General features: G+C 37.8%; 1 protein-coding gene across 5 annotated transcripts in view; it reads left to right on the top strand.

Moving 5' to 3' along the window:
* FILIP1 (filamin A interacting protein 1) overlaps positions 1-16354 on the top strand; it is a 261568-nt gene that overhangs the window by 150454 nt on the left and 94760 nt on the right. For all 5 annotated transcript variants that reach the window (XM_072642630.1, XM_072642632.1, XM_072642629.1 and 2 more), the window contains 2 exons: positions 9718-9891; positions 14719-14897. In XM_072642630.1, coding sequence (XP_072498731.1) covers positions 9718-9891; positions 14719-14897 — 353 coding nt within the window. The remainder of the gene's footprint in view (positions 1-9717; positions 9892-14718; positions 14898-16354) is intronic.

Here is a 16354-nt window from a genome sequence, read left to right as displayed (position 1 = left end):
TCTGCAGCTCATTTGACAGATGATGAAACTGAGGCTAACAGGGTTAAGTGACTTGCCCAGAGTCACCCAGCTAATAAATGTCTGAGGTTGGATTTGAATAGGAAGACTCGTTTTCCTGATTCCAATTCCAGTGCTCCATCCATAGCATCACTTAGCTGCCCCAACACATACCTGTTCTCTTTAGACCATAACAGAGATATGTTAGATTTTGAGCTTGAAGAAGTCACACCTTTTTAGTACTGAATGACCTTGGGTTCTATAATTTGGGAGCATGAAGATGAAGTTACTTCTGAGACAGTAACTATGTCAAAATACATTGATTTTCAGTAAATGGAATTAATTATACTTAGAATGTTCAATGGCTAAGTGATCTCATCAATTTGGATCTCCAATGGCGCAGATAATATCCCATCCATACTTTATCATCTGACAGAATTCTAATCTATATCTCTCTGTAAATCTTCCACAGAGTATCCACCCAAAAAGCTGGGGGCCTTTTTCTGGTTAATGTAATTTTTTCTGGTTGCCAGTGAAGCATTCAAGCTGATGTTCATCTGTTATCTCTCCAGCCCCCTATATGACCCATCCACCTAATAATAGGATTGGTTGATTAGGTTCCTAGACAAAGGAGGGTTTTGCCAAGAGGGCCTCCTTCTGGTAATGTGGAGACCCTTCTTTTGACTTTGTTGGCTTTTGCCATCTCTATGGAAACATAAGATCTTATTTCTGATATTGGGTGTACTTTTCCATCTTCCTTAATTTCTAACTTATCCCTGGGCGTAGCCCGACCTGGGCCAGTTGAGGAGATAAGAATATAAAATGTGACTAGGACACTGGGAAGGCTGATGCAAGAGAGAGATACCAGTTCTTTCCCAACATTCCACTCATTTTATTGTTAGACAAAAATTTTAACTAAATATAAGAAAATTACCAAGCCCTAGGTTTAGTGATTAGATATGCTTTTTAAAGAAAACAAAGTTAAAGGCACCATTAAGCACCTCTCCAACTAATCCTTAACTGATTCCAACTAGTGTATAATATGTTTCTTATCTTATTCTCTCTGCATCACAGTGGAAAAAAGTGAAAGTGGCCCCTGGGTAGAAAGCATTCCCAGAGATCAGCACCTGGGACAAAGCTCCAATTACCCCATCTTAGTTATGGCTCTGGTGGCACATTCATAGCTGGAATATTCATCATGGCTCTGATGTCTATATTTCAAATAGTTCATAACTTCCAGTTCATGAAAGAGCTAGAGAAGATCTTATAAGAAGGCAACTGAAACAATGAAGGGATGAAAAGCCTGTCACATAAGGATAGATGAAACAATAAAAAAGTGATGAGTCAAAGGTATAAGCTGAGAAGCCAGATGATCAGAATCTCTAAGATCATGAAAGGTGTGAAGAGGGCCGATGTGGACTAGTTCAACATGTCCCCAAGTGCTAGGAAATGAGTTTGGGACAAAGGAAATATTCCTTTGCACAGAAAGCAATAAACTTGTGAAATTTATTAACTTAAGAAGGAATACACATTGAAATTTGAACACATTAAGGGAAAACTTAATTGAAATCATTCATTAATCAACTAACAAGTGTTTATTAAATGCCTTCTATGTATCAGGCACTCTACTAGGTGATGAGGTTACAACAGCAAGTGTGAAATGTCCCTGCCTTCAAGAAACTTAGTCTTTCAAATGACAGCAAAGTGTTAGAAAGAATTCTAGATTTAGAATCAAAACATCTAGATTTGAATCCATTTCTCCCTATGCCAAATTGGGCATGAAGATATTTGTGGCACCTTGGTTTCTTTAAAATTAGACAATTGTAGCAGATAGCTTTCAAGGAACACTTTAATTCAAAATTCAATTGCCATAGATTCAGAATGGTTTATTAAGAACAAATACAGTATGTGGAAAAAGGGGCAGGGGAGGTAGAGAGGGAGATAGTATACATCTTATCTTGAATGATGGTGTCTAAAAGACCAGCCATACCTTTTCACGACTCAATCCTTATTGCCTTTGTCAGAAACAGAATAATGGGCAGGATGACCTTAATTTGGCCCACTGTGGTAGTTCTTACTTCATTATATTCTTTTTTTTTTTTTTTGGAGGAGGGAAGGCAAGGCAACTGGGGTTAAGTGACTTGCCCAAGGTCACACAGCTAGTAAGCATCAAATGTCTGGAACCAGGTTTGAACTCAGGTCCTCCTGATTCCAGGGCTGGTGCTCTCTTCACTGTGCCCTACATCCATTACATTCTTTAAAAAAAAAGAAAACTAATAAAACATGTTGGAAAAATGTTCATCTAAATTGGTCCTGAACTAAAACAACCTTGGAAGTTAGTTGCTAGAAAAAAGAAATCCGTCATCTTATAAAACTTCTTATCTGGCTGACAGTTTTATTGGTCCTGCCCATGCTTGAAATAATATCGTAATAAAGCATCTGATAGCCTGAAAAAGGGGTAAGAATTTTATTTTAACACTCTCCTGCCCAGCCAATGGAAGGCTTGATCTAATTTCTTTCAAGTTTGAAACTCAGAGCAGTAACTAGCAGAGGGGGATGGGGCTTTGCCCCTGGATGCTTACATGGGAGTGCTATACTTCCTTCTTAATAACAGTCATCTCTCATATTGATGAGCTCATTGGTCATCATCACCAGCTTTGCAGTGTGCCACAATCATCCCCCTGAGCTGCCACTGCCAGGATGTCTTCTCCATGGCACCCTTCTTCCAACCCCATTCCATCCGCACACCACTTCCCCAGCAATGAACACTATTCATCTCCTTTTCATCCTCTATCTGAGCCCAATCCCTGCCAAGTACTTTTGATCCAATTTTTTAAAAAATGTCCAGGTATTAGAACACTTAATCCTGGCCCAGTTAGCTCAGAACCTTAAATATCATATTCTGCATTATATGCTACAGTTACTCATTTGAGAGACACTTGCAACTTCCTTGGCTTTTACCAAGTAACAAGTTCTTCTTCAAGAATGTCACATACAAGAATTATGTCATAAAAATTATCCTACTGTAAAAGTTTCCTTTGACTGTCTAGACAAAATGTAACAAATCTAGAATATATACTAGGTGGAAAAAATTTCTACTCCTTATACTCCCCTGTGCTCAGTACTCTAAGTTTACTCAGAGGCTGGCATTAGTAGGTAAGCACTGGCAGACTGAGGGGAAGTGTGTGGTCATTCCAGCTCTAGCTCTGTTGGCAGATGTCACTACAAGGTGTCTGTAAGGAATCTAAACAGAGAGTGAGAAAAGAAAAAAATAGAAATATATGTGTCTGATATTTAACCATCTAAGCAGTTTGGGTTTTCCTTCCTCTTTTGTGCTAAAATTGTAGGAACTATGGATAAGCCCATCCTCTAGTCAGGCAGTGAGAAGTCTTTTCCCAAATAGCAAAAGATACTTGAGTGATGGAGAGGAAACTTCTCTTTCCATTTCAATGATTTGGTTTTTTTTGTTTCATCCGCATGGAAAATTCCCCATAATGCTATAGACAGACTATGTGATGTGATAGAGAGCTCACACCAGAGTCTGCAGAGACCTGGGTTCAAGTTCTGCTTAATAGCTGTATGACCTAAGGCAAGTCACTTAACCTCTTAGCATCCAAGGAAACTCTCTAAGAGTATATGTTGCAGAGCAAGTACTGACTTGCTTTGGTACAAGAAGTTTGCTCATCCAGTAGTTTCTCATAAAAATGGCATCACAAGTCTAATATCTACCATATAGTCTTCTGTTGTTGATCAGTAGTTTCAGTTGTGTCTAACTCTTTATGACCCCATTTGAGGTTTTCTTGGCAAAGATACTGGAGTGATTTGTCATTTCCTTTTCCAACTAATTTTACAGATGAAGAAACTGAAGCAAACAGAGTTAACAGATTTGCCCAGAGCCACTCAGCTACTTCTGAGGCCAAATTTGAACTCAGATCTTCCTGACTTTGGCCTAGTACTTTATCTGTTGTGCCACCTATTTGCCCATTTCTTTCTGAGTTATAAGTCTAATTTCCATTTAGGGGTATACTATGAACAGTATAAAAATAATTTATAATGCAGATATTAAAATTTCATTAAGCACTAGAATCCCTTCTCATAGAGGGCAAAATATTCTAATTCTACCTATAGGTATTCTAGGGACATATGCCTCCAACTATTTTTATATGTGCGAGCAAATGTGATGCAATAGAAATAGTTCTCACAGCGCCATAGAACAGGTCTCAGAGAACAAGATAAAAGAAAATTATTCTTCTCTAGACTTCAGAGTCTTCAACTATAAAATGAGGGACTTGACCTCAATGATTTCTAATGGAAAGTTTTAACCACCAGATGGCAGGAGAAATATTGAGCTGTGGAGAACCTTAAGGCCAGACTGATGAGCTTGTATTTTTTGTCTTTGAAGCAAGAGAGAGCTGCTGAAGAGTTAAGCAAAAGAGTGACACGGTCACACCTAAGATTATTTGAGCACTTGTAAGGGGAGAGATTGGAGAGAGAAGTGATTGGATGCAAGGCTATTATAATAGACTGGGTAAATAGCCGTGAAATTAAGTAACATAAATTGATAGTGGACTCAATCCAATTTTATGATTTTTCTCCAGCAGCACATGAGTAGGAGTAAAGGCAATGGATGATGGGAATAATCCAAGGCTGGAGCTCAGCAAGGCACGATCATCAATAGAATAAGAGGGCAAGAGATTTGAGTGTAGAAGATATTGTAGAGTTTACTACAGGATTGAGGCAAGGAAAGGCAGAGAGTATAGCCAGTGGTGGGATGATAGCCCAGGAAAAAGAGAAGGGTGAAGGAATTGGAAATCACGGTGTGAATGAAGAATCAGCTTAGGGAATCATGAAGGCAGAGGGAAGGATGAAATAAAAAAGATTATGGTCAGATAAGTGAATCACAACGTTCATGAATATGGAAATGGAATTCTTGTGAGTGATGTCAACATGAAGAGTATGGCCATCTTTATGTGCGGCTGAGATGGAACGGAGTATCTCCTGTAGATCTGCAAAAGAGTCTTGGGGAACACTTGTGATTGTTATTGTTGAATCATGTGCAACTCTTCGTGACCTTGTGAACCATGGCATGCCAATGCTATCCATGGGATTTTCTTGGTAAAGATACCGGACTGGTTTGCCATTTCCTTCTCCAGTGAATTAAAGCAAACAGAGATTATTAAATGATTTGCTCAAAATCACACAGCTAGTAAGTGATTGATGCCAGATTTGAACTCAGGTCTTTCTGATTCCAGATCCAGTGCTGTGTCCATCAAGCCATCTAGCTTCCTTGTGATTAGGATATGGGAAATGAATTACGAACCAATAATGGAGATTTCAAAAGAGTGTTCACAGAGGTAGGAAGAGAAACAGGAAAGAGAAGTACCATAGAAATCAATAAGAATTTGTCCAGGATGAGAGGGTCATCAGCATTGCATCCAAGATGACGCATAAAAGTTCCCTGGATTTATTAGGTATTAGTTAAAAGATCAGTTTTGTAATCCTTGTGAAAGCAGTTTTAGTAGAGTGATGAGGTCAGATTGTAAGAGTTTAGACAGCTATGAGAAGTGAGGGTGGGAATGTCAGAAACAATGATGGTTGGAAATTCACAAGGTCAAGGATGCTATTAATGCAGATGGAATGCAGCTTTTGCCTTCTGTCCACCTCCGTCTTCAAGAAGGTCCATTGCTAGGGCCAGTGGAGATGGTGGTAATGGTGGTCAGGAGGGTTAATATTGTGAAAAGAATAATAATGATTGTAATAGCTTACATTTATATAGCACCTTAAAATTTGCCAGAGCCTTGCATGCACTATCTCATTATTGAACTCAGTTTTACTGCTGAGGAAGCCTGACTGTCACAGAAGTTAAGGGACTTTTAAACAATTTAAGTACCTACTATGTGGTCAGGCACCGTTTGAAGCACTTTACAAATATCTCAATTGATCCTCACATTAACTCTGAAAGATAGATGATATTACTATCCCCATTCTATGGTTAAGGAAGCTGAGGCAGACAGAGTTTAAGTGATTTGCCCAGGATTACATAGCTACTAAGTGTCTGAGACCATATTTGAACTCTGTTCTTTCTCGCTCCATCCTAGTTCTCTATCCATTGCATTACCTAACTTGCCCATACAAGTCATACAGCTAATGTCTGAAATGAGATTCAGATACAGGGCTTTCCAGTTTTCTTTACACTTTACTCCTCTACGTGAACTCTTCAATCCTGCCAAATCGCCTATTTGCTATTCCTCAGACTTGTCACTCCATTTCCTATCTCCATACCTTTGTACTGTCTAGCCCTCATTCCTGGAATGATTTCTATTCTCTCTTCCAATTCTTAGAATCTCTTTCTTTTTTCAAAGTTCAGGTGAAAGGTTACCATCTACAGGAGACCTATCCCATTTCCTTCAGCTGGTAATCTTTCCTGCTAACATTATATTTCATTTATTTCTCAGTTTCCTCAACTGTAAAATGGGAACAATGATAATACCTTCCTCCAAGGACTGTGAGGATCAAATGAAATAATTTTTTTTAAAAAAAGCACTTAGCACATGAACAACTTCTGGTATATGAATGCAATGGAATACTATTGTGCTATATGAAATAATGAACTGACTCCAGAAAAACCTGAAAAGACTTCTATGAACTGATGCTGAGTGAAGTGAGCAGAACCAGGAGAACATTATACACAGTAACAGCCACAGTGTGAGAGGACTGTTTCTGATAGACTTAGCCCTTCACAGCAATGCAAGGACTTAAAACATTTTGAAAGGACTCGACGCAAAATGCCAACCACATTCAGAGAAAACTATGGAATCAGGACACAGAATGAAGCAGACTATTTTCTCTTTTGTTATGTTTTGTTTTGGTTTTTCTCATGGTTTCTCCCATTCGTTTTAATTCTTCTCTGCAACATGACTAATGTAAAAATGTGTTTAATTAAGAATATAAGTATAGAGCCCATATAAGATTGTATGTTGTCTTGGGGAGGGAGGTGAGAGGGAGGGAAAGAAAATTTAAAACATATGGAAGTGATTGTTGAAAACTGAAAACAAATAAATTAATAAAAAAAATTTTTATGTGCACAGTTCCTGGCACACAGTATGTGCTTTATAAATGCTTATTCCCTTCCCTCAGTAGCGAAGCATGAAGGCATGGCAAGATAACATAACTTAGGGTCGGAAACTCTCAGTTTGAATCCCCTCTGTGTCTTTTACAAGCTATGTTTGGGCAAGTTATTTCACTTTCCAGGTTCATATTTTCTTATGTGTGAAATGAAAGTGTTGAACTATATGATCTCTTAATGTCTCTTGCTAGTTAGCTCTAGAGACCTGATTTCAAATCACACACATTGATCACCTTTGTGATCTTGGACAAGTCACTTAATCTCCTGGGTCTCCAGTTTCCTTATTTGTAAAATGAGGAGGTTGGATCGGATGGTCTCTGAAATCCCTCCCCAGCTCTTCATCTATGATCCTATGATTGATCCTTCCAGCTCCAAAATTCAATGATTCTATGAAATGTATGCATTAGCTATACATAGAGAGAATGAGCATGGTTGGTTCAAACCTATAATCCTGACAGGGAAATCCACTCATGATACATTCTCTGTTGACAGTGGGCTCAGAATTGTTATGTTCACACAACAAGATAGCTACGTGTCAGAATCCATAACAAAATGCCTCAAAGGAATGTTTCAACTTCTTGTCCTTGGCCTTAGTCACCATTGCATAAAAGCTATAAATCTTGTGGGTTTTCTTTTTTTTTATAAGATACCCAGTAGGACTCCAACAGCGTTTCTAACAAGACAGCCAATAGACCTCATCATTCCTTTCCAAGGTAGTTGAGTTTATCCAATCCAAATATTCACAGAGACTATCTGTGCCCAACCTGTGGTAGAGCATTCTGAGCTCTTATTGGTCTGATCAGCCACAGTCAGACACACTGAAACTTCACTTTATCATGGTGATGTTATTTTGGTCCTCTTCAAAAACGAAGAACAACAACCAACCAACCAAGTTGAGTTTATAGGTGAGGAATGGTTTCCTTCAGTCACTAGGGAAATCAAAGTGGGGAAAGAGCAGGAGTACTTCAAGATCTTTGACATATATCTCCAGAAAACATGTTGGAAAGTAAATGTATTTGAAGGAGGTAACTGGAGGCAATATTTTTAATATATTGAAGACAATAATTTATAAAGTGATTCTTATAATGTATGAACTATAACTGGTGTCCCTGGAGGAGTCTTGGTGTGGTTGCCCTATTCACTCTAGAAATTTCTCAGCTGGTCATAAAAGAACAGTATATTGAGCTGTGGTCACTAATATCTTGGTTATTTCTAGTCATTGTCTACAGCCACCATACCTATTCTTACCCATTAACCTTTAACCCTGGTCACTCACCTTTGAGACATAGGAGTGGTGCTCTGGGAATAGGGGGAGTCTCTTTTTCTAAAAAACAAAACAAAACAAAAAACCTAAATCTTTGTCACCAGACTTGCTTATTTGTCTTACAGATTAAAAAGTATACATGCCAAGCATCCAAGCTTTGTTCAGTTCAGTCATTTTAGCTGTGTCTGACTCTTCACGAACCCATTTGGGGTTTTCTTGACAAAGATACTGGAGTGGTTTGCCATTTCGTTCTCCAGCTCATTTTACAGATGAAGAAAGAGAGGCAAACAGGGTTAACTAACTTGCCCAGGTCACAGAGCTAATAAGTATTGGAGGCCAGATTTGAAATCAAATCTTTCTGACCCCAGGCCTGGCACTTTATCTCCTGTACTACCTAGCTGCTTCTCTCTGCCCCTCTCTCCAAACTGAGAAAATTTTTGTCCTCAAGGAGCTCACATGAGGGTTCAGCTATTGGAACTGAGTTGTTTTTTTTGTCACTTACAGTTGTGTCCAACTCTTCATGATGCCTTTTTTGGGTTTTCTTGGCAAAGATACTAAAATGATTTGTCATTTCCTTCTCAAGTTCATTTTATAGATGAGGAAACTGAGGCAAATAAGGTTAAGCAACTTGCCCAGGGTCACACAGCTAGTAAGTGTCTGAGGGTGAATTTGAACTCAGGTCTTCCTTACTCCAGGCCTGGCATTCTATCCACTGTGCCACCTAGCTGCCCACCCAAGCCTTATATTTCACTATTGGTGAAATGTACTATGTGCTTTTTCACTCATGTGTTTCAGTGAAAAATGAATCATTTGAGGGGAATAGGAAATTGCTAATCTCATAGGAAGTTGAAGCAATTTGTGCTAATTTTAGATGGAATTAAAGCAAAGAGCTGTGGAATGACTGAGTGAGGGATTTTCAATATCAGCTTTCAAATACTGTGTTGAGAATATAAATAGAAAACTATAGTTTATCCATTGACCTCAAAATGCACCAAAACTGGATAGTTGTTACAGGACAAGCCCCACCCCCTCCCTGATTTATCATGTCCCAGACAAAAGCAATTTCTGTGCAGTTTAATATTAGCACAGTTCCTCTTATGCTGAGGCGCTTCCTAGCAACCTAATGTGGAATATATACTTGTTAATCTTCTTTTGGCAAACAACTATCAGAATTCATGGTAAAATAAGAGAGAAAGCAAGGCTCAGTGAATTTTCCAATGAAATACCCAGATGCAATGAGGGCTGATGTGATAAGCAGTGTTTCTTTAGCAAGTCTTGAATATAATCCAAGTTGCCACCTTACTAATTGTATTTCCTTGTAATACCACAGGCCAGGGAAGATGTGATCCACATGCTGAAGACAGAAAAAACCAAGCCTGAAGTTTTAGAGGCTCACTATGGATCTGCAGCACCAGAGAATGTTCTTCGGGTTCTGCACAGAGATGCCATCCTGGCCCAAGAAAAGTCCATAGGAGAAGATGTGTATGAGAAACCAATTTCAGAGGTAATGATGAGGATGATGATGGTGGTGGTGGTGGTGGTGATGATGATGATGGTGGTGGTGGTGGTGGTGATGATGATGATGATGGTGGTGGTGGTGGTGATGATGATGGTGGTGGTGCTGGTGATGATGACATGCAGAGTCATCTGGGATGGGGTCATGAGAGTGTGTAATTTTTAAACTACTTTTCACACACTTTAGTTTTTTAAAAAAGTATATCAAATATTCTTAATTTAATTCCTTAATAATGAATGGAAACATACATAGTAGAGAGTTGACTCCAGAGTCCAGAGGAATCTGAATTCAAGTCACATACTGGCTGTGTGAACCCAGGCAAGTCACTCAGGCAACTCTCCAAGACAGTGAGAGTCAGGTGCTGATTCGAATTGGGAGAGTGAGTTCCTAACCAGAAACTCCTGCACTGATGAAATCACAGGTCAGGTTAAAAAAATAAATAAATAATGTAATATTATAGTAACACAGTTTTTGGAAAACAAAAGCCAATTGTGTCACAAGGATCTGAGGAAGTATTTCAAAATGATAGTCATCATCCCTTCTTTCCCCCCTTCCATGGGATTATTATATCTGGGCTAGAATACTTAGTTTCATGTCATCTGTTACTCCACTAAGCAAGTGATGATGGGGATAAAAATAGAGTTTTATGAGTTGGTCAGTTTTAGTGTGGAGTTTACCTGGTTGTAATTGAATTGGCAGGCAAATATCTTCATGAGATTTGTCATTCGGGTAGGTAGTCCCAAAGCTCTTAAGTGACAGTCTTCTGTAGTGTTTCTGTAGACTCTGTCAGTTGTTAAAATGAGATGTAAACCCTGCATGAGTAAAACAAAACCCAAGACCTTTAGGCTGAAAAGAGATGTCTTAGGGCATTAATCCATTATTTCCAATAGAATTATATTAGAAGACATTGTTTCTTGACTATAAGCTCTTACTATGAACTTTAGAGCTGAATTATAGAGTGAAGCATTAAACAACCAAGTCAAAGAGATTTCCCAGATGTTAATTTAGTTATGGGAATTGAAAAAATATATAGACTCTTTTTTTTTTTTGCCCATACCCCTGATTTCATGAAAACTGGGAGCTGCTGCTAAAGGAACTCCCTGTATTAATGCAGATAGGCATTTTCTTTGCAGATTATATTACATATAGTCTTAGGAATATTGTGGGATATGACATGCCTGAAGACATATAGTCCATAGCTTTCAAGTGCAAACTGGAACCCATGTCTTCCTGACTTTAAGCACAGTATTCTACTCCATGTTGCCTCTTTTAAGAAATATAAAAATAAAAAAGTGGCTATAACTTACTCCCTTAATTTTAGGCTGCTTTCCAGGCTGTCAGTATGACAGCTCAGAGAGAGAAAACAGATTGCTCCAGAGGGCTTTCATAACATAATTAGGGGTCAATAATCTCATAATTTTACATTTCTACAGTTAAGAAATAAGTACTCAATTCTACTTGTCTCTTTTCTAAAGAATTGTGATGATTTAATTCAAACACTAAAACACATCTGGATAGATTTACAATATTCTAGGATTCCATGGGCTAATCTAAAATTGTAACCATGAAAAAGGTTCTTTTTTAAAATTGTACTTCAAAAATTCTTCTTATAATGAATCTTATGAAATTAGATATATGAGATAAATATTATATAATATTTTAGTGCAAAAAGTCACAGAGTCACAGAAACATTGATCTTAAAAGGATCTGCCCTTCAGACAAACCCATACTTGAATTATTTCAGAAAAGAAAAAGAGAAAATCTCTCCTATTTTTAAAAGGAACTCTGAAAATGATATTACATAGTCTCCTTTAGAGACCTTTATAACAGTCCTAAGCCACAGAAAACTCTTTTATATATTAACTATATCCCTTATATGGAAATAGCAGATTATAGTCAGAGTATAATCAATGGGGAAGTAACTTAGACTCTTTAAATCTCACTTTCCTTATCTATAATATGGGGATGGTTACACTTCTGTATTTTCTACCTTACAAAGGTATTATAAGGATTAAAGTAGATTATATTTCTTAAAATGTGTTATGAATACACAAGTGTTTTATAGATGTGAGTTATCATGTTGCAACCTATTTCCTCATCTTTTTCAAGGCAACTTTGCAAATCTTCAAAAATGATTTATCTTATAAAACCTTACTAAATATTCATTCTTGGGTTTTTTATTTTAATTTTGGTAAATATTAGCAGCTATCCTAACAATGATTCTTCTACAAGATAGTTAAAATTTTAGATGAGAAAACTGGGCCTGAATGTTTTTCCCAGGTCACTGGGGAACCAAAATACTCATAGGTGTATTGTATGATCCTTAACGTTTACAACTATCCTGATATACAAAAAAAAAAAAAAAGTTGAAAGACAGTATACATTTTAAAGAGGGATCCGGAGACAATATGTTGGAGAAAGTTTCTTATATCTGGAATGTGAGGGTTTTTTTGTTTTTTTAATTATGGAGAACTCTTGGTTTAATGGTCTTTTTAATCATTCTAAAAATTACTCAGCTGCCAAAGAAAAAAGGTAGAATATGTGAGGTTTTGGCTGCCAGTGTTTTGCTTACTTCCAGTTATTGTCTCAGGCAGCGCACCTACGGTCACACGATGTGTTTTCTTTGATCTGGAAGGTAACAGTGGAATTCTGGATAGGAAATATCAGGGGAAACAGGAACAATATCTTTTGTAATCAATCAACAAAATGTATTAAAAACTCAGAGAGATTGTCCTTCCCCAGTTAGAATAATATGGGAGATGCCTAGCTTCTTTTACATTACTAATTGATACAGTGGATAGAGCACTAGGCCTGGAGGCAGGAAGACCTGAGTTCAAATCCAGCCTCAGACACTTACTATCTATGTGACGCTTAGCAAGTCACTTCACCTCTATCTTCCTTTGTTTCCTCAGCTTTGCAGTGTAGATAATAAGGTCACTTACTTCCCAGGGTTGTTGTGAGCATCAAACTCTATTAGTAAAGCACTTAGCACAGTACCTGGCACATATTAGGTACTTATTAATACTTGTATCCTTCCTCTTTTCTTACTAACCGAAATCAATCCAAGTAAGCCAGCATAATAGGATATTATGATCATAGATTAGAAGTGGAAAGGACCTAAGAATCATTAAGTCCAATGTTTTATTTTACAGAGAAAGGAGCTGAGGCCCAAAAGGTGACTTGCCCAAGGTCACACAGGTAAGATTAGGTGGTAGATGCTGGATTTCAAGGTCAAGCCTGGTGACCCCAACTTTCTCACTATAGATTCAGGACTCTTCACTGCACCAGTTGCTTCCGTAATAGCTCTTGTGACTGATGGCATTCTTTCTCTGGGTTTATGGAGACTAAAAGGCAATATGCAAATGGGATAGCTACTGGACATGGGATTTCAGTGTTATAGGAAACTCATGAATAAAGAGAAAACCCCAAACAATACAGGTCAGCATCTTCTCTACAATTTGAAGTCTTAAGAAAGTTGCCTACAGCACTGGGAAGTTAGGTTACTTGCTCAGGATTGCACAGCCAGTATATATCAGAGGTGAGACTTCAGTCTAGGTCTTCCTGGCTCCAAAGTCAGCTCTCTATTCACTATGTCACATTGCTTCTCAACAAATAGGAGTTAGTGTTAAATATATCTTCTTTAGTGAAAGTCTGTAGGATTTTAAGTAGAGGATGACATTAAGTTTGAGAAAGGTGTGGAATGGGTATGTTGTCAGATTTTTGAGGCAAGTTCTGAAGTCCATATTCTGTTAAACACCTTCTGGAAATTGGATTGATCCCATTTTAAAGGACTAGAGTTCCTTTAAAACTCTTTGTCTTAAATACATCTAGAAGTAGGTAAGAAAGGATTTTGATGATGTGGACTACTTCCTTGAGGGAAAGCATGGCACACGTGCATAGGGAGCTCCTAATCTTTCAGAGATCAAGAAGGATATTGTCCTTGATATTATTGGGTGTGGTACTTTGTACTAAATCAATAAATCTGTGCAAGAGCTTGTTCTCCCAACATTTAAGAAACACATCATCTATACAAAAATTATTATTCCTCCAAATGAAAGAATTTTCACATGGTTATCCCTGGGTTTTTCATTGTATGGTGCAGTGAAGATTCAAATATGAAGACAGAGGATCAGATTTGAGTCTTGGCTCTGTCACTCACTGCCTGTGTGAACTCAGGCAAGTCCTAATCAATACACTTCTTAGTTTATTCATTGGTAAGATGAGCAGTTTGTACTAGACTACCATTGTGGTCTTGTCTTGCTCTAAATCTGTCGTTGTTCTTGTGTTTGTCCTTCGTTCTTGAAGAGGACCATGATATCAAGATGATGACATGACTTGTAGTTGACTTTGATTTGAGTGAAGGAGGGCTGTGCAAGGTCACCAACCTCACTTTCTTCTCCTGAGACATCTGGGTCCAGTGGCTTGATATTCATCAGGTGTCTGGAGATGGTCCAGAATGCAATATGAGACCCTGGTCCTTGCAGGCTAAGGTCTTATCACATTCTCACCTTGAGTGAGATACACCCATTCAATGAATAGGCTTTTTTAAGTTACTCAAGGGATGACCCCTTTAATACAAAAAAAAATCAGACTGGGAGGGGAAGACCCTCAGAGTTCCTGGGTAAAAGAGAAACAATTACTATTTAGTTAGTACATCTATACATCCAACGGAAATCCAATAAACGATGATATCGGAGAAGACAGGCAAAAATTTCCAAGCTTCTTTTTTCTTAACTTAATTACATGAGGAATACAAAGGAAAGGCATGCCAAATGCAATGAAATATTAAGATCTTCCACTCTTTTGCCTACTCAGCTGGACAGGCTTGAAGAAAAACAAAGAGAAACCTATCGGCGCATGTTGGAGCAGCTCCTATTGGCAGAGAAGTGCCACAGGCGCACTGTTTATGAGCTAGAAAACGAGAAGCACAAGCACACAGATTACATGAACAAAAGTGATGACTTCACCAACCTCCTGGAGCAGGAACGTGAAAGGTAACCCCCCTTCCCCATCCTGAATGACAATTAGATCCATTCCTAGGGCTCCAGGAAGCTTAGAACCCAATAGTTTTTTAACTTAGTCTCAGTCTTTCATGCCATTTTAATCTATGGTTCTTCTCTGTACTGATGCCCTGGACACCTTCCTTCCCAATGGCATTTGCGATTATAGAACCTAAGTGTAAGCTACTGCTGGTGCTGGAAAAATGAGCATGCATACAGGTGGGAAATGCCATGCCAATATGAACTATCCACAAAGATAGTGATGTAAAATCATAAGGGTAGAAAGGACCTTTGGAGGCCATCAATTTGAATTCAATTTTTAAGGCCTTTGAATTTATTACATACTATTTGAAATGATATACTTTTTTTCTTCTATGCATGGAAATCTAGTGAATAAAGAAGGTAACATCTTAAATTTACCTAGGAATCGATACTTTGAAAATTTTAGAAGGATTCTATTGCTTCCTAAGGACAATCAAGGCTATATGGTGGTTTACTGCTCGTCTGCGTAGAAAGTTTTTAATGATGATATTGCATCAAAATTACTTAACCTTTCATAATTTGTGAAACTCATAGAAGTCAACAGTTCTTGACTTTTATCCTCATCACTAGCTGTCATTCTCAAAGAGGTAGTAAAGATTTCTCTCTTTACCTCATTTGAAGTAGTTCCCTTAATGTGAAAACTTTCTCATTTTTTTATGCTAGTGGTTCTTACGTATTTTCAGCGCATGTTAGGGACCCTTTTGACAATCCAATGAAACCTATAGCTCACTTCTCAGAATAACATTTAAAAAATAAAGTAAAATACATAGGATTACAAAGGAAACCATTTATATTGAAATATAGTTTTCAACATATAAAAACAAATTTATGGTATAATATATGTAGCAGAACATCTCATAACTGTAGTAATTTTGAGCATGAATGAAATTTTGAATTATTTGTAAAAACAGTAATGTGTTATGAAAACATCTGGGATTTCCATTAATGACAAAGTCACAGGTATTGCTAGCACTATCATGACTCGTTGCCCACATTTGTTATTGAAGGTAAAGTTCACTTAGGGATTAGTAGAAGTAAATGTCTAATTTTTTTCCAGTCTGAGTTTATATCCTTTTTGCTTCCTTACTCCCTTGAGAATTTTCTTTTTATACTCTTTCCATCTCCTTTGTCAAACTAGCTGCTTATGGAACCCAGGTGCTTTGAATCAGAGCTGAATCTGCTTGTGCATTTGAGGCTTTGGGAGCAGAAAGCTGCTGGGGATGGTCTATATCTGTCTTAATTTTATTAGTTCTTTAGGTGACAGAAAAGCAGTCTGATGTTTCCATGAGTCTCCTTAAAAGAAAAATAAATATCAAAAGAAAGCAAACAAAAGTGTTAGATGAATGCAAACAGCTTTTTCCTCCTCTTCCTCCTTTTCTCCCTTCTCTTTGGCTGCTGTTGGAATATAT

Source organism: Notamacropus eugenii, chromosome 2 (assembly GCF_028372415.1).
Source record: "Notamacropus eugenii isolate mMacEug1 chromosome 2, mMacEug1.pri_v2, whole genome shotgun sequence".
In the NCBI taxonomy this organism is placed as follows: Eukaryota; Metazoa; Chordata; class Mammalia; order Diprotodontia; family Macropodidae; genus Notamacropus; species Notamacropus eugenii.
Note: the sequence above shows the minus strand (reverse complement) of the source record. Positions and strands in the feature narration are given on the sequence as shown.